General features: G+C 46.2%; 1 protein-coding gene across 6 annotated transcripts in view; it reads right to left on the bottom strand.

The window, feature by feature from the left end:
* The window catches only part of CCM2 (CCM2 scaffold protein), a 326,059-nt gene that overhangs the window by 66,339 nt on the left and 243,635 nt on the right, over nucleotides 1–16,085 (bottom strand). For all 6 annotated transcript variants that reach the window (XM_069210904.1, XM_069210900.1, XM_069210899.1 and 3 more), the window contains one exon: nucleotides 1,444–1,580. In XM_069210904.1, the coding sequence (XP_069067005.1) occupies nucleotides 1,444–1,580 (137 nt within the window). The remainder of the gene's footprint in view (nucleotides 1–1,443; nucleotides 1,581–16,085) is intronic.

Raw genomic sequence — 16,085 nt, 5'->3', positions numbered from 1 at the left:
AGATCAGAAAGCACCAATACTTGTGTCTTTGACTGCACTGCTGGTCTGATCTGCTCCAGGGCGTGGCGCCAACAAGACCTGCAGTCACCTTTATCTGTTGCCGTGGTCTTGAGGCCCATGAATATCTCCAGCAAGAAGTCAGGACTTTGTCAAAAGAAGGCTGGCGGCTGCCCCTCTTCAATGGTGGCTCTGATGTCGACGTCAGTCTCTGGATGCTAAGTAGTGTGGGCTACCAGTCAAGATGTCTCCCTTGTACTCACCCTTCTCATCAGTGCAGATTTCCTCTACCTCCAACACCTCTTGTTTTTCTTGTAAGTCTTAGGCATTCTCTGAAAAACAGTGATCCTAGCCAGCAGAGATGTGTTAAAATAAAATAAAGAGGCCACATGAATGAGCTGGAAAAACCAAGATGAAAAGATGAAGCTCTGGTGTCCTTCGGTCAGTGAGCATTTATTTGGTCACTGGTTTCCACAAGTGCTTTAGACTATAATGTACAGAATAAGTATTTTAAATTTCAAACACACTGTTTGAAATGTAAGGCCAAAACAAAGACAGATGAACAGCATTAGTTAAATTTTGTACCATGAAAAGTTGAATATTCTTAAATACTAAACAAGTGCAAGTCTGTGCTATTCTTTGGTCAGCCTGAGCAAGGAACTCTTCTGCAAACCTACGCTTTCCAGCTGGCAGCTCAGCTCCCCACCCAAAACAATAACATTCTTAGTTCAAGGCACATTCTACATGCTACTTAAAAGAAATAGTGCTTGTTTAAAGCTGCATGGTTAGATTTTCTTGTGGCTGAAGTTATGGTTAGTGGCAGTACAGCCCCAAACATGCACCAAAATTTTCATTCTGAAAAATGAACAATCTAAAACAGCTTCTCCTTCAACAATGTCCTATTTAACATTTGCTCCACTGGTGAAGCTGATGTGTTTCACATGCACGAAAATGGAGTCAAAATACATTTAGTGAAATAGTAAACAACTGAAACAAAGAACAGTTACTGAAGGCAAATCAGGCAGTTGATTTTTGAGAGGAATTTGGAACTGTAGCGATGATAGTGAACCTTAGTCTCAATTTACTGAAACAATATCCATGAATATGTTTTTGTTCTGAATCAAGCACTACTTCATTTGCCTCCATTTACACTACCTGGTGAAAAGTGATGGAGTAGCAGGAAGGACATGGTTATCACTGGGCCACGGGAAGAGGTTTGTGGCAGCAATGGCCAGCAGGAGGACAGGGTTAGGCTTATTGAAAAGACCTTCAAATATAATTTTATGAAGGGAAATTCATTAAAAGACGAAGTCTAATGTTTAGAGATTCTGATCCAGACCTCACTTCCATTTAGGAAAATAATAAATGCTTTTAAACGTTTATGCTGAAGCAAGTTGAAGGGCATTTTCGTAAGGAAACAAATTGCAAAATAATAAGCAATCTTACTTTGTTCTCTGTCGCCAAGATCACAAGACAACAAGCTTCCACAGGTGCGGTCCCACACTCTAACAGGGTACCAGAAGTCAAGGCTTTGGCGCTTTCAGCAGAAAGAGACTGGTTTGGAGAGATTCCAGGATCCTGAGCTGATAAAAAAATATAAAGGAGCATAACTGAGGCAGGAGTCGGGAGCAAGGTTGAACTTATAAATACAGCCGGACAGGCTCAAAATTATTTCTGGCTACCAAGATTATTTACAAGTGAAACAAAGACATACATTAAACAACTACGCATTACCTTTGGCCTAGCAAAATTAACACCTGAAGTTATAAATCTCATTTGTTGTACACCAAAAAGGAAAAAAGATGGATCTGTAGGAAACATGAGCTAGATTTCTAATGCAAGAAGGAGAAAATGTTACAAAGGGGAATTCCTTAGTGAAGCATACCCTGTACATCAAAGTTGTCACATCAAATAGTTTACTGAAATCAAAAATCTAAATTTGTAGGTAAGAATAGGTGATAACCGTGAAACTGCAACAAAGACAAAAGACATCCCACAGATGAAAGCCAAAACACGCTAACTACATAATGTATAGGAGGTTATTACTACATTTTCATTAACACACACACACATTTGTATATTCACTGGAAAAAAACAAAGGTTACAGGGACTTAATAGTTAGGAAATAGAATTTAAAAAAACAGAGATTCATTTAAAAACCAAAGGTTACAGGGACATTATAGTTAGGCTCATATTTTAAATGTACAAAATCATAGAAATTCACCTGTTAGAGTCAAGTAGCAATAACTCGTGCCACCGCCATGCACAGTTTGTCGTCAAACAGTTTACTTCAAATATTACATTGATATTATCAATAATGTTATGAAAGTTGTCATGAGTGCCGTAATTTGTGGGGTAATTAGCACTGAATGGAGAGGACGCAAGTTATAGTTACCTTAGGCCAGTAGCGATAATTACTTGAGATAACTAACTATAATAGGTGAATTTCTAAGATTTTGTACGTTTAAATTGTGAGCCTAACTAGAACAACCCTGTAACCTTTGCTTTGTTTTCAGTGAATTTATATGTTTAACATAAGTAATTTTCACTTCTATACGTTAATCGAACCACTGCAGCGCATGGCCGAACCTGGCCTGCAGCCATATACTGCGGTCAACCCCTATAATCACCCAACCCCGTGCTGCGCACAGCCTTCGCCCATCTACAGCGGGGGTTCGGCCGCAGGGCCTGGCCTGTGGCCAGCGCTGCAGCCAACCTCCCTAACCACCGAATCCCACACTGCGCATGGCCTTTAAATGTGCACAGGAGTTAGTCGTAGCCTGTCTCTCTGGGTGTGAGAATAGGTGTGACAGGGTGTATCTGGATGTGAGTGGCTTAGAGAGTGTCTGTCGGGGTGTGAGTGTGTCAGTGTCTTAGTGGGTGCATGAGGGTTTCAGTGGGTCTGTGAATGGGTGTGTGAGGGTCTGAGTTGGGCTGTGAGTGGGTGCACAAAGGTCTGAGTGGGTCTGTAAGGGTCTAAGTGGATGTGTGAGTGGGAGAAAGATTGAAAAAGAGAGAAAGAGAGAGTGATAGTGAGTTTTTTAGGCTTTGATTGATGATCTACTTAGAATGAGATATTTAGGACAAACTGAAAAGAAATTTATTTGTCAATTAAAAAAGTGAGGTCACCTTTCAGTATGAACCTTAAACTTCTGAAGTTTAAAATAAATTACTTTTGAAGTTTAAAAGAAATTAAAGAAGGAAACAATAATGGGCATACCTGGAGTAGAACCCTCAACTTTCTGTGTGAGGGTCTGTGACCTCAACCTTTAGACCTTAAGTGACTCCTCATTGTGATGCTTCCAGACATACTCTATGACAGTCAACCTATGCATGTGATTGGAAAGAAACCTGAATGTTCCATCACAAGGAAGGTTTAAAAGTAAAAACACTACTAAATAAACACACTGTCAAGCGATACTAGGATTTGAACCTTCAGCCTACTGACAGCACAAGACCTAGACCATTAGGCCAGAAGTGAGACTGTTCTGCATCCAAATGGAACTATAACTTTCGTGCCAAATATTTTGCTAGTCTGACTCTGAAGTCATTGCATGGGCAGACCATTGTAATGACAATCTCTCTCTCTCTCTCTCTCTCGTGTGAGAGTGTGCGTGTGCGAGAGAGTGTGTGTGTGTGAGAGGATGTGAGAGGGTGTGTGGGAGAGAGAGGGACAGGGAGAGAGAGTAAGAGGAAGAGTGAAGATGGCAACGATCGAAACGTGTTTTTTTCCCCCATAGACAGAGCATGTCATTGTGTTTTTGTGATTTGGTGTAAATCGGTTCAGTAGATTCAAGTTATTTAAGGTTAATAAATATAGATCTATAGGGATGCAGATCAGTGGGGGAAAACAACACCGAGATTGGCTGGCTGCAACCGGACACAAAAGTTGCAACTGCCATTTTATTTGTCACATCGGCTTGGAAAAAACAGTACAAAAACACATACGGGCTCAGGATACCGGTATCCTGACACCATAGAATACATAAAAGGGTCCCTTAGGGAGCCGTAATGGGCAAAAAATTGCTCAATTCTTTTTGTCCGATCCGTGGATCTTCCGTGGGGCTCAGCGTGGCCACCTGTGTAAGATTAGTGGATTAGTGGATCCAGCGAAAAATTGAAGAAAAAAAAAAAAAAAAACACCCACTGCATCCAACTCCATGCTGTGCATAGCCAAAGGTCGTGGCAAAGGCGCTGGTTACATTAACATGTGTGTTAGTAAAACCATAGAAATTAACTGAAAAAAAACAAATGTTTCAGGAACATTATAGTTAAGCTGACCTTTCACCTGTACAAAACCATGGAAATTCAGCAGTTATCGTTATATGTACAGAAATACTTATCTGAAGGCACTAACTCATGCCAGAAATTAACTTTATACAATGAGTGATAGTTTCTGAACATAAGTATAACTATAACTGCTGAATTTCTACTGTTTTGTACGGGTAAAACATCAACTTAACTATAACGTCCCTGTAACCTTTGATTTTTTAAGTGAATTACCTACTAGTGGTCTCCAGTAGGTTGGTACAGTTCGGACACCCGACCCCTTAGCTCTGGTGCTGGGGTCACAGAGGGACCTGGCAGGGGAAAAAAGCACTCTGTCAAATAACTTGTGCAGTGAATTTGCAACAAATTTGCAGAAAATTAAAAAACAAAAAAGTGCAAGCTCCTGCATATGTTTTGGGGAAAAAAAAACCCTGGTAGGCCAGGTCCTCTGGGCATTATTTAACAAACAAAGGGGGTGCATGCCACCCCCTCAGGCTCTCTTGGGGCTTTATTGAATAAATATGTGGGGGAGGCACGCTCCCCCTGCAACCCAGGGACTATCACCTCTCTCGGGGAAAAGATTAAATTAATATGGGAAGGGCCCGCACCCCCCCGGGGTGCCCAAGACTTCCCCAGGGCTAAACAATCAATAAATGCAAGGGGTGCTAATGATGAAAAAGCCCTGCAGCTCCAGGGAACGCCAACTCCCTGGGGCTGAAAAAAAGATAATGAAGGGGGTCCATTGCGGACCCCCAGGGATCTTCACCTCCCCGGGGCAAAGTTTAAGGTTGGAGGGAGACTGCGCGGCTCCCCTTGTGAAATAATGGATCAGGGCCAGCTCTTGCTATGTCTCAGGGTACCCACCCCCATGACATAGCTGTTTGCTATGTCTTGGCGGAAGCTTTGACAGCTCCTGCCAAGTCAGAGCAAACACACTGCTATCAAACCGCTCACGCTTGCTGGAAGCAGAGGTTTCCTCTCTTTCCCTGCCCGCACAATTGGGGGGGAGGAGTGAAGGGGGGATAGGGGAGGGGTGCACCCTCCCTCCTCTCAGAGCTGATGTTTTGGCCCCAGAGTCCCCAACTTCAAAGGAAAAAAAGTGGAAGTGGAGGGCACTCACCCTCCCTCCCCTCAAGCCTTTGTAGGCCAACCCCCAGTGCCAGGTATAGTAATTATGGGCAGAAATGCAGCACGTTCTTGAGCCAACCATGGACCCAGGACCCCATCCCCCGGTGCTGACTCACAACTGTGTCCCAGCAGCCCTCCTTACCAAGCCTTAATAGGCCTGGCCCAAAATACATAAAAAGGGTGAGGAACCACGTTGCACCTCTCCCGGAGCCCACCACAGTAGTTTTCCAGCCAGCATCAGCGTGGGCAGGGAAACATATGTTTGCTCCCACCAGGCACTACCATTTTTAAATCTCCCACCAGGTGGGCGCAGACATGCTTCCTCTGCCTGTAGGAGCACGAGCAGGTAAGGCACATCTGCTCTCACTCTGCAGGAGCTCTAAAAATGCTCCAGCCGGGTGGCAAGATTTTTATTTCCATGCCTGCACTCCTGAACTTCCGGCTCCCCTTGTGCCCCAAACATATTGCTTGATGAGTGCTCTGGGTGGACATCGGAGCACTGACCCAGAAAGGAAAGAGGCCCTGCAGGACAGGGTCTCTGGGACCTATGAAAGCTCAAGATGAGGGCCGTGTGTCCACCCCTCTCCCTTTTAGTAAGTACATTGGCCCTGAGAGATGGGGTCCCTGGAGCAGATTAAGACTTGGTGGGGGATGGGGGAGGCAGGGGGGGAGAGGGGACACACCCATCTCTTTTTTTGGGCTTCGGGAGAGGAGCCCGCACCCCACACCTCTCTTAATAACAATGTATTTGGTCTAGGGGATGAGGTCCTTGGGGCCTCATTTATGGCTTAAAGGGGGGGGTGCAATGCACGCCCCCCCACCATTCTTTTAATAAAAAAGAAGGCCCAGGCCCAGTGGAATGGAATGCTTGGGGAGGGTGGTCACCCGCTCCCCCTCCCCTTTTTAAAAAGAACAGACTCAGGGGGAAGGTATCCCTGGGCCAATAATTCCTTCGGGGGGGTCACATGACGGTCCCCCCTCTTCCCCAGCAGGGGACTGGCTACCTGCGGCCATCCCCATGCAGTCCAGAGCCATCAGGGTGGGGGATTAATTAACTGCGAGGTGTTGGCTGCAGGGCCTGTCCACATGCCTGGCCATTTGGCCAAGCACAGCCAAAGGCCATGCATGATAGGGAGTTAAATTTATGCATGGCGATAAAAAAATAAAGTACTTTATGCTATAAATACCCTAGAAAGGTTAAAGTGACATTATAGTTAGGAACTATAATTATATCTTACTTTACATTAAAAAACCCTTAAAAATTACTTAAACTTAAAAAAAGTTGTGATGCAAGCCTCTCTGCAACACAGAATGCCTATAGGGCTGGAGTGTAGTCAGTCACATGGAGTCAGTTTTCCTGGAAAGCTAGTAAGGCTGGGGAAGAGTCTGTTGTATTCTAGGTTTGCCTGCGTGTCCTCCATGTTAGGGGCATTTGGGTGTGATATACAGGTGAAGGCACCAGAAAGAAAAGTAGTACAAATGTCTGGTTAGTCATATGTTGAGTCACCTTCTCTGAGCTGGCATTAGGGCCGGAGTAGGATAGTTACAGCGTAGGGCTCAGACACAATTAATTATCTGTTAAGTTCAGTGTCTCAGTCCTCCAAGTTTCTGCCCCATACATAAGGAACGACATTACAATGAAGGTGAAACTTGGAAGACAACACCAACAAACTCCAAACCTTCATCAACACCTGTCTGAGGAAAATTCTTCAAATCCGCTGGCCAAACACCACCAGCAAAAATAACCTATGGTAGCAGACTTCTCAACTCCCTGTCCATGAAGAAACCATGAAAAAAAAAATAATGGGTCTGCATAGGACACACCCTTTGTAAGTCCATGTCGAACACCACCAAGCAAGCCCTGACCTGTAAACCTCAAGGGAAAAGAAAAAGAGGAAGGCCAAGAAACACCTGGCACTGAGACCTCAAGGCTGACTGCAAGGAAATGAGCTACCCTGGAGTCAGATTAAAAAAAAAAGTCCAAGACCAAGTTGGCTGGAGAGTCCTTGTTGATGGGATATACCCCAGGAATAGTAGACATACATAAGACTGTCTATACATACACCTATATTACCTATCTACATATCTCTAACTATACTACATAGTACTACACATAAACAGATGGTTGAATGGCAACATTTTCTGTTCATAGTATGTGGCTATAGATACATGCTCTGCATAGACTTTTAACCAGTCTTTCTACAAAGAGGTGCATAGCTGGCAGATGATGCAGCTGTTAAGTGTTCTTAAGAGAGCTTGGCCAACTAAAGCATGTTGATGTGCAAACATTATGACAATAATGCTTTGTGAAGGTATGTAGTGTTGACCAAGTACCAGCCTTGCAGATTTATGTTGAGGGAATGCTATCCTAAAAAGCTTTTTTTGAGTGCAGAGTCACAAAACGTTTTTTTTTTTTTAGTGTGGTGCACTCTAAGGGGCACAGTAAGTGTGCACTTAGGCTTGATATACTTAGTTTGATACTATCCACCTGGCAAAGTCAGCTTTCGAGATGGGGGGGGGGTTGGCAAAGGATACCAAAATCTGAGTGGAGTTTCTACTGCTTTAGTTCCATCAGTGTAGTATATAAGCACTCCCTTGACATCTAGAGTGTGAAAGAACCTTTCTGCTACAAAACTCTGGTTGTGGGAAGAAGCCAAAACAAAGCCTTTTCATCCATGGAGTGGGCTTCCTGAGATACTGCTGAGAAGGGTAGCTGGTTCAAAAGGAGTCACTGGAAATCTTGGACCTTGGCTGAGGTTTAGGGAGAGAGATGGTTCTTCCATATGAAGCACATACTCTTAAACTGTAACTGTCCTGGATTAGACAAGGTTCCAGTCAGCGAGCTTGGAGCACAAACCATCCATGGCCTTGGAGGACTGGAAGGAGCTTACTGGCTGGTAGAGGGCTGGCAGTACCCAAGTCAAAAAGTTTGTCAGGGTTGTACCAGTCTTGTATTGATGAAAGACTCCATCAGGCAAGGGTTTAAACACGTTCTTCATATCAAAGGGGAGGTTGTTGATTTGCTCTAGGGCCTAAGCTTTCAGATTAGAGAAATTAATGTACTTTTACCAGCAGATGGACAGGCGGGTCTTCATAGTCCTGTGATACCAGTATCAAAGTATCTGAACACCAGCAGTTTTTGTTTCAAAGCTTCTATTCCCAAGTTGATCATGAAAAAAGATAGCTTTGGTAACAATAATTCTGGGGGACACAATCTTCCTGAACAATCCTCATCTTATGAATATTCTCCAGGTGCAAGACTTGGACATAATTTAAATGCAGAAAAATCATCCCAGGTCCCATTATGAAGAGACAGTGCCTCTTGCAGATAGTGATTAAATACCCCCATATGCAGTCTTAACTTCAAATACATAATTGTCCACAACACCCACGATGACCGAACAGGCTAATGTCCTAAATTTCACGGCCCTTATACAGAACACCAAACAGAGTTCGGCAGCCTGGCACAATCTACTAATTTACTACCCCTTAATTAGCTAGGCAGGATGGCCCTGATCAAGATGATGGTACTGTCTCAATGTTTTTATACACACTCCAGAATTACCCATACTATATCCCTGAGGTTGGTTCCACGAAGTGACAGCGCTGATGCATTCTTTTCTCTGGAGAGGACTTCCCCCAAGATTGCCCATGCCAAATGTCAGCGACTGCTGTATGTTGGTGGGGTGGCTGCTGTATACATTCAGCTATATTACTGAGTGTCTCATCACCTGGTTGAAAACGACTGGCTGACAGGAGGTTGGAGTGACCCCACATGCCGCCTGGAACTTGACAGTCTTGGGCTGGACGGTGTACTTGACCATCTGCACAGTCATTTAACACATCCGGTGCTTCCAGAGATTACCAAGGTACTTTTTTTTTTTCTTAATATGGAGTTTGGCCCTCTGTCTAATGGGCTGGGTGGGCCATCTGGCGGGCCAGAGTTCTCTCTGGCACGGCTGTCGTGTCATGCAGGTATTGAGGCTGGAGGGCTTGCACACGCGGGACCTATTACGTATCACACTGGCTGATCTGTGACAAGGTTCGACCATATACTCATTTGCAGACCTGCAGGCCCAATTTTCCCTCCTTCACACACAATTCCACAAATACCTTCAGGCACGACATCCCTTGGGTTGCTACATGTCACAACCCCAGGACGTACCAGAGTTTAATCTCCCCTATTCTAACTGTAGGAGGTATGGGCCCGCAAGCTGATTTTTCTCACATGGTATGGCAAGGTCCCATTATAACCAGATATTGGTCTGCAATTGAGCGAACGCTTTTGGCTGTTTTGGAAACCCCGGTGCAGCAGACTCCCAAACTGTTGCTGTTGGGTGTGCTTGAGGATATAGGTGGTTTTTGGTGGTATAGAACCTTGGTGGGCTTTGCAACTTTACTGGCCAAGAGAGACATTGCCTGGGGGTGGAAAACCCCAGATTTCACAGCAGACAGCCCAATGGCGTGCTGGGATAGACTGGTGCGCCAAACAAGAACCACCAATTTATAAAACCCGGGCTGCTCTAAAAATTCATGAAAACCTGGGGTAAATGGTGGGAATACTCTGGACTGGATGTCTAATTGTAAGATGCCTTATGTATATATAGAGATGTCTGAAAGGTGGGAGCTGAAATGTGGGAAGAAAGTATTGATGATGAATGGTGTGAGAAGTACGCAAAAGCGGTTTCTCATAATTTCTCCATTCTATTTTGCAATGCCTGCAAAGTGCCTTCTTGTGGAAAAAGCAATAAAAGTTGTTTATCAAAAAACAATGCATTTCAGAAGTATGCAAGGATGACAATAAGGGTGCCAGGTAAATTGAAGCTGGCCTGGCTTTGGTGGAGTGAGCATGAATGCACTTCTGAGTGTATGACGCCAACATACATGTGGATAAGGAGTACTCGCCGATGATGCAGTGGGATAAGGACTCATTTTATGCTTGAAAGAATAATTTTGATAGTACCACTGGGATATTTGTGAACATTGAGCACTGAGAAAGTTATGAGCGAAACGCTATCTCAACAAAACGTGTGTTGGATAAAGGTTCTTAACGTGTTAATTGAATTAAACAAATGAGAAGAACATTGTACTGGAAACTGGAAAAATGGAGATCATATTAAAGGTGGACCTTTGTTCGTAATCTCCTTATTAGTTCGAACAGCTAAAAGCAAAGTTAAACGCTGAGGACAATCAGCACCATACTGCGGGTGCCCACTAGTTTGGACATAGATTAAATCAATTCACATGGCCATAGACAATTACAAGAGCACTCCATATATCATCAAACAGTCAATATGTCAGCATGTGCCTTCATAGGGAGATTAGGAATGGGAAGGGGTTGTGAGGAAGTGGAAGGGAATTCAAAGTGGGGGGTAGCAGCAACTGCAAGTAGACAACCTTAATAATTCACTAATCAGGTCCAGAAATGAGGAAATGGGGCTGCTACCAATTAAGTTTGTGATGCACTAGTACAGGGATGGTCATGTATTGTTGGTAAGCACAGGGTCGGGTCATGATAGGGGCAGGAGATTTCTTGTCAGGGAGTCAAAGGAAGTGTTGTAGTGCTCGCAGTTTTGGTAGGTTTAAGCAGGCAAATTCTAGGCTAGAGGGATAATGTATTAATAGTTGCCAGAATACCTGAAATTTAGCACCGGTGAAGGTCAAATTGTGCCACAGGCGAGTAAACCACTGGGCCATGGATGGTGTAGATTTTGGTTTCCACAGTAGTGCTATTAACTGCCTGGCTGGATGTATCATGTAGCTGATAAGGGTCCATTCACCATCAGTCATAGCGTTCAAGTGTACGGGTCGTAGCCCAAGAATTGCATATGATATGTGGCTGGGAGTGAGTATCCCACTATGTCTTAAGACTTCTTTCCAAAATGTGGGAATTAATGTACAGGACTACCAAATATAATGAGAAGTCCCTGCTCTCCATGCCACAGGAGTTCTGTGGCACCAGGGTATATAGCATGCAGGCGAGAGGGCGTATAGTACCAATGATACATGAGCTTGTATGCAGTTTCCCTGAGGGAAAGACTGCAATAGGTTTTCGGTATGTCTTGCCATTGCTTCTTCCATTGGTTAGGTGTTATATCACCTGCAGGTGTAGTCTCCCAACCTTGCTGGTATGAGTGAGTGTAAGGGGGTGTAGAATACTGAAGGGTGTGATATGTATTTGAGATAAGTCCCATGAGCCATCATAGGCCATGACAAGTGACTCAAAGGGAGTGCACGGGTGGATCACTTCTGGATATACGGAGGGCTGCAGGGCCCAGTGGCGTAGCTGGAGGTATTGTAGGCAGGCTGTGTCAAGTAAGTGATATTCTTTTTGCAGTTGTCAAAGGTCTTCATACTATTCCCCTGAAAGAGATCTTGCAGTGTCCTACAATCTGTGTTCGTCCAGTCGCTAATGGCAAGGGAAGACAGTGCTGGTGGAAAAGCAAAGTATTTAGCGAAGGGAAGGTAGTTAAGCCCTTGGATGAGGCCAGTCTGTACCATATACCTAGTACCGTCTTAGTCAGCGTGGCGAGGTCTCAGGGCTGCATTAAGACAGTGTTGGAGAGACCAGGCTTTTTGCTGTTCTAAATGAAGGCTTGTCAGTTACGGATCTTGATGTCTGTGTTTAACAAGGCGACTGGGTGACAGGAGGAGCAGAGGGCTGGGTCCTTACCCGGCTTGGGGATGAGGGAGAGTTCAGCTTTCGTCATTGATGGAGAGAGGCCCGTAACATCGGTGAAAAAGTTATATAGTTTGAGTAAGTGTTGTCCCAACTTGGGGAGAAACAACTCATAGAAACAGAAGGCCATCCGGTCCGGGTGTCTTGCCTAGTGGGAGTGTGCAAATTGATAGACTGATCTCGTCGAAAGAGATGGGAGAGACTAATTCTTCCCTGTCAAAAAGGCAATAGCGGAGCCCAGTAACAGGTGCGCAGGTATGCATCAACTTCTGCAAGCAACATTTCTTTGCAGCTATAAAGCGTTTGATAGTAGGCACGGAAATCATCCTGCTTGGCACTTTCTGCATTCGCCCAGGACCCATCCGATCTCAGGAGCTTAGCTGTGTGTGCGGTCACAGTCTATGAGCCAGCAGCATGCTTACTTTGCCCCCCCGCCCCCGTAATAACAATGAGGGCTAGGAGGGCACGCTAGGGTCCATTTGTCCTGTGGGCTCATAACTGTCCCCGCAGAGTATCCGAGTATCCGGTTGCCTTTTGTTATGACTTTTGGGATTCGCCTTGTCTTGTTGCCCAAATGCTTTAATTTCAGACATCAGACTGAGATCTACTATCCGTGCTTCTCGACTCCTTGCAATAGCGATCATGGAGATCACTCCACGGATGGTGGCCTTAAAGCCACCCCACAGAGTGTGCAGAGGTACACCCTGTTCCGCATTGAGAACTAAATAGTCTGATGCCTTTACAGACTTCCATCAAATTTACTGGGCCACGAAGCAGCCTAGGGGCTAGCCGCCATCTGGAGTATCACCTAATACCCTGTTGGTGGGGAGCCATGTCGCCTCGACATGAGCGTGATCAGAGATAGAGATGTCTAATATCTCAGTGGTGTTGAGGGTATGGAGGAGGGTGAGTGATACAAAGATGTAATCAATTCAAGAGTATGTGGCTTGGACGTGAGAGTAGAAAGAATAGCCACAGGTGCTGATAACGCCACGCATCAATGAGGCTTAAGTCTGGTATATCTTGCTTTAGTTGTGCTGACATGGCCCCTGCACTCTGCTATGTGTCAGTGTGTCTATCGAAGGCAGGGTCCCACATCAAATTCAGGTCACGGCACACTATGATGTCTACCTCAGTTCCATCTAGCTGGTCCTTGAGTATGTGGTGGAGGAATGCATCCTGTGCGGTGGTGGGGACATAAAGATAAAGCAGTGTGAGACAGCACCTTCCACCCTGCAGGTGGAGTGCCAAGCACACCCCTCACCATCCCCAACCACTTTGGAGATATGCAAGCCAAAGAGCGGCTTGCATAATATTCCCACCCCTACTGTCTTAAGAGTCAGTTTATGCCCAGTGTCTTATGGGTACTGTGGATGGGCCATCCTGTGTCTGTCTACCCCGTATAAATAGGTTCCTTGGAAGATGATGATATCAGGGTTATGGTTCATAATGCACCCCCAAACCTATTTTTGTATATTTGAGGAGCTAAGGCCTCCAACATTGAGACAGAGTAGTTTCAGCCCTCCCTGTAGGCTCATTAGTGTATGTGTAGGAGAGCAGGTACCTAGTGCAATAGCCTATTTGTAGCAAGATAAAGGGCAGCCCTTCCCAGTGTACAAATATTAATTGTGGTGCGAGTCTCTGTTTGCAGCCCTCATAACCCGTATCACCCAAGGTGGACCTGAAAAGAAACCAGGTTAAGTCATAATCATAGACAGTCACAGGCCAACAGGGCCAAACTTGTGTGTTCACAGTCTTCACAGAGCGGTGTCGTGGCACCTGCTTCTCAGTAGAGGAGTCACCCTCCCGGACAGCGTGGGGCCAGGTCAGTAGTTGTGGGTATGATCGTTGTTGCATCTTCTAATAGGTCCAGGGGAGCCCCAGTAACCCCTGAGGGCTCGGCACCACTGCCAAGGTAAGCCCCATCCAATTAAATCACAGAATTAAGGCCAACAAGTTTGTAAGGGCTAGTGTGTCAGCCATTGCAAGTGGAGCCAGTGGTGGATGGGGCCAGCAAGGTGGGCTTATCCATGTTACAGAGATGTTGGATGAGGTTGCAGCCAAGGTGGGTGCGTCTGACTGTGGTGGGTGCATCTGACTGTGGTGCAGACAGGCTTCAGAATGTCCTCGGCGGTTCTCACGCAGGGGGCTAGTTTTGGAATTGTCAGATGCAGGGAGCCCCAGCAGCTGTTTTGCCTATGTCAGAGAGCTTAGGGAGTGCTGGCTGCCCTCCAATTCAAATATCAAGGCAAATGGGTGCCCCCATTGGTATCAAATGTTCATTGTACGCAGTTTATCTGTTATTGGTTTGAATTCCCGTCTTTGCCTCAGAGTGGCAGCTGAAAGATATTGGTGTAATTAAATCTTATGGCCCTGGAAGACTATGTCGGGCTTCAGTTGCGCCGCTTGGAGAATAGCTTCCTTTTCCGTAAAGAAGTGGATGCGAGTTAAGATGTCTGGGGCTGCAATGGGGAGGCCAGGGGCTGTTGCTACTCTATGTTCCCTAACAATGGCTGGCAGCTGTTGGTTCAGATCCCCTCTGACAGATTGTAAGAGGGTGGCAGTAAAGGCTACAATATTATTAATTTCAGCCCGCTGGGGACCCCAGGTATGCAAATGTTATTTCGCCAGGTCCGGTTTTCAAGGTCTTCCTGCTTGATTGGGAGGTCAATATGTTTTTCTTCTAAAGTAGTCATTTGTCTCTATAACATTTCCAGATCCTCTGACCTTGCATCGAAAGTGCGTCCTAGGTCGTCTACCTGCTCACCAATTTCATTCACTTCCCCCTGGATGTCCCGGATGCAGGTCTTAAGGTCTGTTTTGAGGGAGATAGTTTTGGTGCGTATTTCCTGCAGGAAGTGGATCATGTAGTCCTGCGTAATAGCAGAGGGGGACTTGCAGCCGCCAGCTGGTGTTGGTCATTCTAATCCATTGCCTTACCAGGAGATTTGGCCCACAGTGAGGTGACAGTGGTCTCCTTGGTGTGTTTATTGCGTGGAATGGCTTAATTAGTGAACCGAGGGCAGTTCTGAGATCTCTCGGTGGGAGTCCCCCGCAGCTAGGCCCCCTCTCAGATGGTCTGTGCGTGCTTGTGAGGAGAGCGATGGTGGTGGTGGTGGTGGTGGTGGGGGGGGGGGGGGGCGGTGACTGATGAGAGAGAGGGTAGAGCAGAGTGCTGGTGCCCCTGGGGCTGTATGTGACTTCAGGAGGTCCACTAAAGCCAGGGGTGGGCTCAAGAAAACTTCAAAGTCTTGCCTGGTTGCTCTGTAAGCTGCAGAAGGAATCCAGATAGAGTCCATCCAGAGTGGGGCTGGGGGAGCTTTCTCCCATTAGTGCATGTGAGGTATCTGTGCCAATATAGGCCTCATATACGTCTTGTTCCCCCTGCCCTAGGCCCCATTTTCCAGCGCTGCCACGTTCTGCTCAGGGAGCCGTCACTCTCCTCCCAGCCATGGCAGGCCTCAGCAACATCCCCTCAAGGCCTAGTGCTGCTTTATAGAAGTCTGTGGGGGAAGGTGGTATCTGTGGTAGAACTCAGGCATGACCCCGTGGCCTTCCGGGTTCACATTGCAAGAAGGTCTGCTACTGGGGGTGGGGAGGGGGGGCTTTGAAGACCATCAGGGGTCGACAGCTCCAAGCAGGCCAGGCCACAGCAGCGGATCACCGCAACTCTGGTGGTGTCATAGCAGGGCTACAACAGCAGCCACTCCAGTCTCGCTGTTTGTTCCCCATGCCCCCGCTCACCATCATAATAGCTCCACTGCGCTCCTCTCTTGTAGCCGGTGCTGTCTTCTGGACTGTGATGGACCCCAGTAAATTCTCCCCAGCGCCCTCAGCTATGCGGCAACAGTCCGCAGGCAATAAGGGGCATGGTCTCATGCTCGGGTTGGTGTCCACCAGCTGGTGTAGCCCCCGTGAGGAGTCCAGTCCCTCATCACTTAGAGGCAACTGCATGAGCATATAAGGTGGCGTCTCTGGCCGGTCCGGGCCGCAGTTGTGAGACACCTTCGTT

This window comes from Pleurodeles waltl, chromosome 10 (assembly GCF_031143425.1).
Source record: "Pleurodeles waltl isolate 20211129_DDA chromosome 10, aPleWal1.hap1.20221129, whole genome shotgun sequence".
Lineage (NCBI taxonomy): Eukaryota > Metazoa > Chordata > Amphibia > Caudata > Salamandridae > Pleurodeles > Pleurodeles waltl.
This window is presented reverse-complemented; position numbering and strand designations above follow the sequence as displayed.